General features: G+C 39.2%; 1 protein-coding gene across 3 annotated transcripts in view; it reads left to right on the top strand.

The window, feature by feature from the left end:
* Positions 1–24: 24 nt before the first annotated feature.
* usp28 (ubiquitin specific peptidase 28) overlaps positions 25–12,628 on the top strand; it is a 25,124-nt gene continuing 12,520 nt past the window's right edge. For 2 of the 3 annotated variants that reach the window (XM_013908876.1, XM_013908874.1), the window contains exons 1-11: positions 25–186; positions 2,795–2,872; positions 3,944–4,064; positions 4,764–4,851; positions 5,856–6,018; positions 9,417–9,503; positions 9,612–9,749; positions 11,785–11,855; positions 11,959–12,035; positions 12,113–12,261; positions 12,374–12,501. In XM_013908876.1, coding sequence (XP_013764330.1) covers positions 127–186; positions 2,795–2,872; positions 3,944–4,064; positions 4,764–4,851; positions 5,856–6,018; positions 9,417–9,503; positions 9,612–9,749; positions 11,785–11,855; positions 11,959–12,035; positions 12,113–12,261; positions 12,374–12,501 — 1,160 coding nt within the window. In that variant the 5' untranslated portion in view covers positions 25–126. The remainder of the gene's footprint in view (positions 187–2,794; positions 2,873–3,943; positions 4,065–4,763; positions 4,852–5,855; positions 6,019–9,416; positions 9,504–9,611; positions 9,750–11,784; positions 11,856–11,958; positions 12,036–12,112; positions 12,262–12,373; positions 12,502–12,628) is intronic. The other variant, XM_013908875.1, reaches the window with a different exon arrangement.

Here is a 12,628-nt window from a genome sequence, read left to right as displayed (position 1 = left end):
GGCACGCGCGTGTCTGGATAGGTGAGCGCGCACAGCTGGCCTGTCGCTCTCGTGCCTGACAGATGGAGCTGGTTTGAGTCGGAGGCAGTGCTGGAAGCATTTGGGGGGAAAAATCAGAAGGAATTCATGTTTTCGTCTGCAATGAGAGCCGATCAGTCTGAAAATGGAGAAAACTCAACCAACTCGGTGAGAGCTCAGGATGATGGAGCTGCTATTAACACAATAAGTGGCATGTTTGTGACGCCTGAAGAGCTAACCTTAACACTAACCCCTCTGTTGTGTGGGCACAACCCCCGGAGGCCAGTGTGTGTTCAAAAATCTGCGATTTTAAAGTTTCCTCTGATATTCTTTAATGTAACTCAAAATAAAAAATACATTTTAAAAGTTTTCAAATTTTAAAAAATAACGTTTTTTAAATCGGTAGGAATAAAATACACTTTTTATTTTTAAATCAAACTTCTGACATGGCTTTTTAACCCGATGTGACTACTTAACTGAGCCTTGTTTGATTGAACTTCTATTTTTATTTTTATTTTTATTTTTTTGCTCGTTTAGTGACCAACAGATAAAATAATGTCTGTGAAGGTTCTCAGTCATCCAGGTCATCGTAGTCAAAGGAGCTTGCAAAGATAAAATAATAACACTTTAATTATGCAGAGTTTTTTGTATATGAATACATATTTTATTAATAATTCCCACTAGTTAAACGTAAACTACGTAACATTTACATTTAAACCGTTATTTGGCTCAGTAACTATTAATCCAACCGATTGCTCTTTCAATAGGCTTTTGTAATTATTCTAAGACAGTGTGGAGTGATTAGTGATTTTATACTTCAGGGAGGGCTTTCCTCTAATTATATATGATGTGGTGTTAATGAAAATGCAATGCAATCTAAACGTTTATTACACTTTTTTGGTTTGGTATTGACACAGGAGGTGTGTTTGAAGACAGAAAGAGACAGACCCACTACTGCCCTCTCACCATGCCTGGTGGCATGGTGAGTGGAATGATAAACAGAAGCTTGTGCTATCCATGTCAGTAGCTGAAAATAGAGGCTAACCAAGAGGGTCTCAGATAGCCACTGGACTCCATATAAGTCTGGTCAGCCTGCTCCTGGCTTCCTTTGTGTGTAAGAGAAAGATACCATGACATGTGCACCTGGTGTCAGGGTTGCAGGCTTTATATAGAGCCTCTAACTCAGTAAACGTGTGTTATTTCTTTTTTAAAACTTCATGTGTCTGTGAGGTCAAAGTATATGACTGCCTGGGAACACTTGTGTTTGCCTGTCCATGTGTGGAACAAATAATGTGGTGGTGGGAGACTGACCATGCAAAGCCCGCTGGCTAAGAGAGGGGGATCTAATTGGAGGAAGGGTACCTGAAAGTGCCCCCGATTGGCCAGTGTCCCTGATTCACTGGTCTACTTGAAACTAAACAGAGAAGGTAGATACACAGACTGACATCCCAGCAAATCGCTAAGGTTTATTCAGTTGCTCCCTTTAGGAATCTCAGCGGATCATTTCCCTCCATCTCATTATCTCCCTTGCATCCTGTTCTGTCACACCAGCCAGTCTGCATGTCCTCTTTCAATACATCCATTAATCTTCTCTGTGGTCTTCCTCTTTTCCACCTGCCTGGCAGCTCCATCTTCAACATCCTTTGCCCAGTATGTGCACTATTCTTCCTCTGCACTTGTCCAAGCCATCCCAGCCTTGGCTTTCTCACTTTGTCTCCAAACTGCTCAACCTGAACTCTCCCTCTAATGTACTTATTTCTAAAGCTGTCCATCTTTAACATCTTCATCTACATCTCCTGGCTTTTTGTCAGTGTCTGATCTGACATTCTGATCAGTTGATCCATTTTGTTGTTGTGGAACTCACCCATAAATTACTGCCTCTCAATATCTCTAGCTATTCCAAAGCTTCTTCCAACTATGTTTCAGTTCTACTCATTGGAAATATAATTTCATTTTTGTTTAACTGTTCCTACTCAGCAAACTGCCTGTGTAAGTCACAGAATAGACATGAGCCACACATGAGCCATGCACTTATGTGGTCCTCAGTTTGTTCCACTCCATGTACATTAGGTAAGGAGGACTGTAAGTGGGATGACACACTAACCTTGACATCTTTTGGTTACCACAAGTGACTTTCTTAGACTGGTCTTGTGTACCCTCAGTACTGGTGATATATAGATCAGACGTCACTTTCTGGCAGGAGTAATGCCAGCTGAATGATCGTGAGATCCCCTCTGAAATCCTGGTGTTTTCTCTGCTGAGGGAATGCTCATAAGGAAGTTGACTGGTGTTTTACTTTTGAATTCCTTTGGATAAATCATCTTTTTTGCCTCTTCTGACAACAGGGCTCTTTTTTTCTCTTTTGAAAGTCAATTTTTCACATTTTTCTTTCTTTGAGTGCCATTTCAGCTATCAGAGAAAAACTACCAATAGCTTTTGGTGAGAACAAAAGCACTATTCATTTATTTTGTTGGTGGCGTATTCTTTACAACATATTTCATTCTTGATGGAGGACAGACTTGGATAGTGAAAGCAAGGATTATTGAGCCAATCTAAATGGAGGACTTATTGTTGCCATTGTTACTGTAGTGATATTTATTTCGTAACAGTTGTAACTTCAAAGCCAATAATACTTCCAGTGGATCGCCTACTTGTGCTACAGTTATGTCCATTTTGTCTACCCAAATCGAAATGAAATGCCAGCCCATCACTGCCTCTAATGCATGGATCCGATACAGGAAGTTGTGTGTAATGCCTGGTGTTTTCGTTCTCTCAGCAGAGTGAAATGCTGATCAGCCAGCTGAGGGAGATCACTGGCATCCAGGACCAACAGATCCTCTACAGAGCCCTGAATGTAAGGCCCAACAACTTAGCATTAGCTTTTAGAATCTGCAGCATCACATGTTTTGGGTACTACAGTTGTTTGACACTATGACTTTCAGACATTAGAACAACATTCACGGGATTCCCGTGGCTGAGAGATTTGTAGTTTTAATGTGATTAAAAAGCTTGTAGGCAGACATTCAGGAAATTGTTTATATTTAAAATGATTTTTGAGAAAGAAATGAAATACATAGAGTAAAGACTAATCTGAGACTGTATAGTGTGTGTGTTTTTTAATTGACTATTTGCCCACATCTCATAATGGTAAAGTATCCTTACAAACATTCCTAGATTAATATCCAGATTCCCTAAAATGTGAAACATTTCTAAGTTATGCTACGTCTGGTAAATGCATCTCCATCCATAACTTTATGAGTAATGCTGCTAACAAACAGATAAACTAGCAAACATCCTGAAGCCATGCTACAGGTTCTAATAGTTATTTGTAAAGAAATCCAAATGTTAATCTAAGTAATGGTGAGAATTCTGCTTTTAGCTGGAGAAATATATTAGACAGTTTAAAAGGTAGGAGATGTTTTATAGCAAGATTTAATACCATGAAGAACATGAATCTAAAACTGTTAAACTGTAGCAATCCATTCCCGCACTATTAGGCAGCTAAAGAGTCTTTGAAGTGTAAATTATGTTAAAGACCCCATAGGGTCCCATTTTTTCACTCCAGCACTCTACCTCAAGCTTACCATGTTTAAATACAGCTGCATATGAAAACCCCGTTAAAAGATTTGAATGAATTGGAACATCATAAAAGTAACAGTTAAACAAACAGTACATTAAACACACTGGTTAACTTTCACAGGCATCGTGTAACCAGTTGCAGACAGCAGTAGGGTTATGTATTCGTTGAGTCATACAAGTCTAAAATTGTTGTTTAAAGCACAATCGACTGGATATGGCCATGTGTTTATATTTTGATTTGTGTGTCTTTAAAATGTGTTGATTTATCCTTGTGATGTATTATTAGATGTTGCAGTCACAGATAAAATCCTCAATATTTATATATTCCTTCTTCTCTCTCCTCAAGGTCAGTCAGGGGGACATTGGACATGCTGTTGGACTGCTGACAACCCAGACTGCAGAGGTTCAGGACCCTGGAGAACCACAGGAGTCAGGGACATCTGGAGAGGCCTGGGAGGGCCAGAAAGGTACTCTGGGGATGCAAATTGACACAAAGCTGATAGCAGAAGTGACACTTCCAGCACAAATGCAAACTGAGCTTAATGGATGAATATAAAGAAAGCTTTACTATGAGACATTAAAAGAGAAGAGAAGACAGCAGTAAATGCATTCAGTTGGCCAGCAAAAGGCTGTTGGTTTGAGTCCAGCCGGAGACACAAATCTCCTTTGGGGTGGCGTCAAGAAGGGCATCCAGAGTAAAACTCTGCCAAATCAAACATGTGGTGACCCCTTGTGGCAAGGGGGCAGCCAAAAGTGGTTACTACAGATTTGCCAAAATTGATTGACTTATGTGTGGTGTTAGGGAAATTAGGTATGAAACAGATAAGGAACACACTGCTCTTCAAACACAAGTAAAATGTACAAAGAATGTGTCAAGCTTTTTTTTTTCGAGGTGAACTTACACATATTTTAATATACATTTAAAGTATTGCCATTCATAGCCGTCTGTTTGGGGATTTTAATGGTAAGTAAGCTAACAGGAGAATATCTGAGCAATGTTATGGGTCATCCATTTACTTTAGTTAGAAAACAATGTTTGAGTGAAGGCAGAGTCACATAGAAGAAACAGAATTTTATTATGAGTGCTCAGTGTGATTTTTACATTAACCCATTTTAAGTTGAATTATAGGCTCTCTGTTGTAACGCTCTTGTGGTTTTTTGTTCAGGGCTTCCTAAAGATGAACTGCAGACCGCCATAGAACTCAGCCTGCAGGAGTCCCACAAAGCCCAGGAAGAGGAGCGAGAATTTCATAGGTAAAGGACGACTTTTCATTTGATACAACACTTGTTTTTGGTTTAATTCACTTTTTAATTTCAATAGAGAGAACTATGAAAATTAAAATGTTAGCGGCATGAGTGTTTTTCCTCTCAGGCTACTAAATGGCCATGGATGCCACAACTATTATCTTGGCTGTGTGAGTGTTACACTCTCAGCAAAGGTCACTGCTGACAGCTGACAGTTCACACGGAGCAAAAACACACAAAACAGTGTGGTCTAGCAGTTAATCTGAGATCAAACGTAGATAAAATAGCAAAGAACTTTAAGTGTCTGACTACACTTTCTCTCTAGCCATGCTGGATGGATTGAAATGAAATTTCTTTCAGATGATAACCATCTATCAAAGACCTTAACTAATTATCGTAATGGTGATTCATTGACTTTTGATGAAGAGGAGATTTCATTTATCCAATCATAGATGGCCCTAAGATGATTTAGCTCCATGTCTTTGGGGAACCTCAGATTTCTTAACGTTTCATCCCATGCAGTGTTTCAGTTTACACTGAAAATGGGTAGTTATGGCGGTTTTGGTCCAGCAGTACCCCACACAGTTTACCCAAGGACACTTGGGTAAACTGTGTGCAGCTTGGGAGCTGCAGTTTTAACACTGAACCTGGAGTTGCTTCCAGTAACAGGCCCGCGTTTTGCATTGCAGCTCTTTTGCCACTGAGATGTGAGCAGATGAATAGGGCAGTTACTTCAGCATAGTTCATTCACCATGAGCTGTTCTTCATTTCAAATGCTGGATTTAATGTATAAGCATGTTGATGCTCATAATTCCCACAATACTGATTACCTGTTAGACTCATTTGCTCCTCTTGATGTACATTTAATGTTTTTCTACAAATCTTTTTGGGGTGATTTTACTTATAAAGATTACATTATACTAACCCTAACCCATAACACTGGGAATGAGTTAACCTGTGTTCAATAGTGTTGTCAGATAACCATTTTAAAGTGGTAAACTGATGTTGTGCAGGGCTCTGGAAGCCAGTGCAGAGGAGAATGCTGCGAGAATAAAGAGGAAGAGATGTGAAGCCCAGAGTGAAATGTGTAGCCCTGCAGAGTGGATCCGTCAGGAAGATTGGCCTGTGGGCATTCGTAATGTAGGAAACACCTGTTGGTTCAGTGCTGTCATCCAGGTGAGGACAAGGAGCTTTTTTCACCTAACAAACAATAAGATGAAAAAGGAGCATTTTGGTTACAGAGGTCAGATTAATAACAACAAATGTCCATAAATATAACCCCTATCATGCTTCACAGAGAGATACTAAACAATCAAAATGTTGCTAAAATCTAAAATTGCTTGTAAAATAGTGTAATTTATTTAGAATGAAAAAAAACCCTCAATCATAAATATGATCAAATAGGAACACATGACATTGTAATGCCATAAACATCCTGAATATGTTGATATAGAATGAGATCCATGTGAATTTAAGCAAATGGATGTAATACTTTAATTGACTTGTCTGTAACAGACTTACTTAAAATTCCTTATAAAATAACCATCTTAAAATTTAAGTATTTAAGACAAGTAAAAAACATATGGAAGAACAAATATGCAAAACATAATAGAGAATCTGTTGACTTATAACAGATATTTACCACCAATTCGAGGAGGAATTAGGAGGTTGAGGGTTAGCATTAGCAGTCACAAGTGTTTTAATTTTTTTTTCTTTTTTCTTTTTTACTTTTTGTTTTAAGTTGTTTCATTTAGTTTCCTAAATTGATTTTCTTGGTTCATTTTTGGGTGAAAGCATTTTGAGTTTCAGTCTTTTTAATTATCATTGTATAAAGGGCATGTGTCAGAGGCAAGATTTAGGAAAATCAGTTCAGGTATTACAATAAAAACACTACTTTTTTGAAAGCAGCTGACTCACGATCTTGTAGACATCTATCGACTCAAAAACAAGGCCATCAAAGCCTCATCAGCCAAGCTGTAATAGCTTGAGCAGTAAACAGTTTTAAGTTTAATTTTAGTTGACTGTAATAACCCTGATACCCACTAACATAAATTAGTGTTGTATTTTTAATGTAGTGTATATATAACACATGTCAATGTTAGACCCATATGACACTTGACCACAGAAGTATTCAAATTCATATTCAGAAAACATAGCGACATCTAGCATGTATTCTGTTGCATGAAACTCATCACCGATCTCCACCTGTTCTAACAGTCTCGCCTCTGTTGCTCCCAAGACCTAAATAGCTCTTGCACTTAGTTCAACAAACATTTATAGACTTGGAGTTTCCTTTCAAAGATTTCTTCACATATCTGTTTTGCTTTCAGCAATATCTGTCACCTAGTTTTTCCATGGTAAAATTTGACCACACTGGGTTAAAATGTACAGTACAGACATCTTTTTAAAGCGAAAGCAGAACCTGTTCAGCTACACAAGAATCTCCCTTCTATCTCACCTTTTCATCAACCCTCATGCTAATAAAGTTAAACATCTTCCCGGTGAGCTTGAGCATACAGTATTAATCTGAGCTCTTAATTCTATTATAAGTCCATTCCAGCTAACTTAACTTTTCCAGGCCTATCAGGTAGCTCGGCAGAAACCAGAACCCTAACTGAGATACACCGGCTATATTGATAATTAAATAGCGAGCGAGGACGGAGTGAGCAGTGGCAGCCTGAGTATAAAGTAAACAGAAGAGACTGTGATTGTTTCTCTCTGTTAAACTCAGATATGCTTCCATATCTGTTAAGAAGTCCCACCCGCATATGACGGGCTTTTATCTGGAAATTGAAATGGGGGAAATAAGGCCGTATTGTTAGAATACAAATGGCGTTCAGATCATACCTTTTTTTCTCTGTTTATTGTACCAGAGTCACTTCCTTGTTTTACAACTGAGCTGTTGTAGATTCAACAGAGCTTGACTCGTCGTCTCCCCTAGAAAATTTTTATGCTATCAGATTGAGGCTGAGTGACCACGTGACTCAGTTGTCAGCTCATATTTCTTCAATTATCCTTTGTGGACTAAATTGCAGTAAAACTGAGATAAACCGTAATTGAATTTCCCTCTGAAATGTAAATGCATATCTTGATACTCAGAAGTGCTTATAAGCTCCCATCAGCCCTGCACATGACACATAAGATTAGTATTAATGCATTTAGTTTATCCTGAGAAACATAGGTATCTTATGACAAATTGATATGGGGTTTGTTCCTGGCTGTAAAAATATTAAGCTATTGACATATACCGTTATAAAACCTTATTTTCCGACTTGCTAACTTCTTAGTCTTTTGCATATTTGTCACACTTACATGTTTCAGATGGTAATAAACTAGTGATTTGGTTCAGGTGTGTTGACCCAGGGTAATATCTAAAACCTGCAGGACAGCGGCCTTTGTGGCCTGGAGTTTCCCCCACCCCTGTTTTACATCATCAATGTAACGTTTTCCCCCCCGAAAAAACCTAAATAAATAGCTCAATACATTTTTAAGTAATAAATTGCACCCTTAAAATACGGAATGTAGCCAATTTATGTGTCTTTTATTATTATTTTTTGGCAATAATTTCAGGGTTCAGGCTTTAAAGGGTTAAACAGGCTGTTCATCCTCAAAAACCCTCCAATGTAGCTGAATTAAAGCAATTCTGGAGAGAAGAGTGGGCCAAAATTCCTCCACAGTGATATGAAAGACTCATTGCCAGTTATCACAAACACTTGATTACAGTTCTTGTTGCCAAGGGTGGCTCAAGCAGTTATTAGCTGTAGGGGGCAGTTACTTTTTCACATAGGGTTGGATAGCTTTTTTCCCCTTAATAAATATACTCATCATGTTAAACTTTATTTTGTGTTTGCCCAGGTTATCTTTGTCTAGTTTTTTTCATGATCTGAAACATGCAAGTGTGAAAAATGTCCACAAATAAGAAATTAGGAAGGGAGCAGGTACTCTTTCGCAACACTGTATGTGAAGAAAAAAGAACAACAAAAAAACAGAGGATGTTGGCCTATTTTAGCCTATATTTTTGAATCCAGGTGAAACTACACCACAGTGTTCATATGCAGATCAGCCACAACATCAAAACCTTCCACCAATTATTTAACCACCAAAATATCTCTGACCCGTTGTGGCATGGATACAGGACTTTGGTTGCTCTTTGTGGTTTTCGCAGTTGATGCTTTGGAAGTTTGGATGCTTGGTCGTTGCCTGTGCCTCATGTATTCCTCAAGCCATTCCCAAGCAACTATTTTTCCCTGCAGAACATTGCATTAAAAAAATAGAACTGATGTCATTAGCCTCACCTTTCAGTTATTGTGATGGTTGTTTGATGTGTGAATACTTAATCTACTTAACACTCGCATGCAATTTTCCAAACAGCAAGCTAAATGTCAGTGGCAGAACATTAGCAGTGTTCTTTGTTAATCAAGCAACATATTTGTAAACATATCTCCACATTTTCTCCTCAACCAAGTTACAATAAATGTTCTGCTGTAGCGATGATCTGCCATCTGGTAATCTCCCATATCCAACCTTCAGTGGATGGCTGGATTTATGTGCCTTGTTATGCTGTCTTGTTACAGTCACTCTTCCACCTGCCTGTGTTCAGGAGACTGGTTCTCAACTACCATCTGTCTGAGAAAATACTGGAGAAATGTAAAAGCCATTCAGTAAGTAAGCTACTGTCACGAGTATATACAGAACAGGATAACACATAACTCTTCTTACTTTGCTGCTGTGATATAAGGGTGATGAAGTTGATGAGTTTACGTTAACAGGACAAGAGGAACATAGCCTTCATGCAGGAGCTGCGCTGCCTGTTTGCCCTCATGGTGGGCTCTACCCGCAGGTTTGTGGATCCTTCTGCTGCAGTGGAGTTATTGCGTGACGCCTTCAGGACCAATGAGGCCCAACAGGTACAAGATATGTACAGCATTTGTCTTTTTAAGGAACAACCTAACTCCGCACCTGCTTTTAATACTCTCTGACTTGCTGATAAAGCTGAGGTGTTCCTCTCTCAGATACACTAACCAAAGCACATCTGTCAGCACCTTTTCTGCAGGGCACTTCAGACTTCTGGTTTCTCTGAAATTTGTAGCCACTGCCTCATTGTTTCTCATTAACTACAGGGACATGTAGGCGTTAATGGTCAGCAGTCTCTCTATTTTTCTGCTGCTGCCCTTCTCAGACTCATTTTCTTTATTTTTTCTATTTTCCAGCTGAATATTTTATTTGTGTCTTTGAAGGATTTATAATGTTTTAACTCTTCTAAACCACCATGACAGAAACCAGCCATAATTTTCCAGAGCAAGTCTGCCCACAAACTTTTTTTTTAAGTGTCCATTGTAATAGGATCAGCAGACGGCAAGCATCATTATCTGGGTTTTGCACTGAATCCATTAAATTTACATGCAGTCCGCGTTTGCCCTGACCTGCTCTTAGCCCAGTTCTGTCAGGACCACTTTAGTTAAAAGAGGTTTGTTACTTCATCTGTAATAATTATGAATTTTAGGCTGGGACCTTCCAGTCCTTCTACCTGCAGATTTGCAAAGTCTATAGGGAGAGCAGCAACAAGACTGCTTAAGTGAAAAGAACAGGCATTAAAGAAAGGGGCTGATCTCTGGGTGAATTCAGGAGGACTGTTTCAAGCTGATAGGAAGGCAAAACTCAAATAACGTCATACCGAGTTACAACCAATATATGCAGAAGAGCATCTCTGAATGCACAATATGCTAACACCAGGTGTGACCTCTGTCAGCTAAGAACAGGAAACTGAGGCCACAGTTTTTATGCACTCACCAAAATTGGACAATAGAAGATGTTGCCTGGTCAGCTGACTCTTGATTTCTGCTGCAACATTTGGATAATGGGGTCAAAATTTGGTGTAAACAACATGATAGCACAGATCCACCCTGCCTCGACTCAATGGTTCAGGTCAGTGGTGGTGTTGTAATGGTGTGGTGGATATTTTCTTGGCGCATTTGGGCCCATAGTACCAACTGAGCATTGTTTAAATGCCTCAGCCTATCACATGTTGCCAACCATGCCGATCCCTTTAGACCACAGTGTACCCATCATCTGATAGCTATTTCCAGCAGAATAACGCACCATGCCACAAAGCTCAGATCATCTCAGACTCGTTTTGTGACATGACAATGAGTTCACTGTACTCATTTGGGCTCCACATTCACCAGATATCAATCCAATAGAGCACCTTTGTGATGTGACTAAACAGGAGATGCTCGTCACGGTTGTGCAGTCTACAAATGTGCAGCAACTTCATGTCATTTCCAGCACCTTGTTGAATCTATGCCATAATAATTAAGGCAGTTATGAGGGCACTTTAAGGTTCATTCCAGCACTGGCAAGGTGTACCTAATGAAGCGGACGGTGAGATTATAAGCAGGCTGAAACTGTTTAAATAGGATGCCAATTTGAGACTCTTTTATTCCCCGGTAAAATTCACAGAAGGGAATCAGCTGAAGATTTAGCTAATGTGGCTGACTGAGTTCAAGTGTTCAGTATGCTAGAGGTAGTGCTATGCACACCTGGTCATCATTTAGTCTTGGTTTAAGACTTCCCAGTGGTCATGCAACAGGTGGTCATACACTTAGACAAGCTCCATTCACTGGGGAAGACCATGAGATGATACTGAAACAAGCTGATCTTTTATTAAGATTTTAATTAAGAGCTAAAAGACTTTTTCTTTATCTAACTTTCAGTGAAGATTGTCATGTAAATGTAATAATATTTAACCTTCCCATTTGTTGTTTATATGTTTATGTAGATTCAGCACATACTAATGTTCAGCAGTCCCTTTAGTTCTTAGACAGCCCTTCATTAGGTCTTTATACATCAGAGACAGAGTACAGAAAAAGCACATAACAGAAAGACAATTAAATAAATGACTCAGACAAGTAAATTGCCCTTTTTGAAATGTGTCCCTTTTAGGATGTCAGTGAGTTTTCCCACAAACTGCTTGACTGGCTCGAGGATGCATTTCAGCTGGCTGCCAGTGGAAAGTACGTTTTAAGCTGATGGCACCCAGCGTGTTTTGTCATTGTCATCTTTAGTGCACTACTGCTTGCTAAATTAATTTAAAATAATGCCATGTTTTACTTTTAGAAATGCAGAAGATAAACAACATAACCCCATGGTCCAGCTCTTCTATGGTACCTTTGTGACAGAAAGAAGACACGAGGGTATGAGTTTGGTCTTTTTATTGGTGTTGTCTATGATTTTCAGTCATCCCCTGGTATCTATGTGATTTTTTTCTCAGGTAAGATGGTATATAATATTGAGCAGTTTGGCCAGTACCCCCTGCAAGTCAATGGCTTCAGCAATCTTGATGAATGCTTAGAAGGTGCTATGGTAGAGAAGGAGATTGAGTCGGTTCATTCAGAGCATCATGTCACATCTGGACGTGAGGTGAAGAATTTGATAAACTTAAAATTGAATCTCTCTTTGTGCAGCACGCTCGGCTAGAGTTTGTGAAATTTAATGATCTGCTAAGAAACTCTTTATTTATTCATGTTTTCAGAGATGGTTCAAAAAGCTACCACCAGTCTTGACATTTGAACTTTCGAGATTTGAATTCAACACCCAGCTTGGGCGCCCTGAGAAGATACATAAGAAACTGGAGTTTCCTCAAATCATTTATATGGACAGGTGAGTTTAAAACAGAGGGGGATGGTTCCAGACTAGGCTTGTTGATAACTTAGGCCGCGGTCATTTCCACCAAAATGATCATCCAACTTTATTCCATTGCAGAGATGGGCAGTGACGCGTTACATGT

The sequence above is a fragment of the Pundamilia nyererei genome, unplaced genomic scaffold (genome assembly GCF_000239375.1).
Source record: "Pundamilia nyererei isolate P.nyererei 1_Seehausen unplaced genomic scaffold, PunNye1.0 scaffold00015, whole genome shotgun sequence".
Taxonomy (NCBI): Eukaryota; Metazoa; Chordata; class Actinopteri; order Cichliformes; family Cichlidae; genus Pundamilia; species Pundamilia nyererei.
This window is presented reverse-complemented; position numbering and strand designations above follow the sequence as displayed.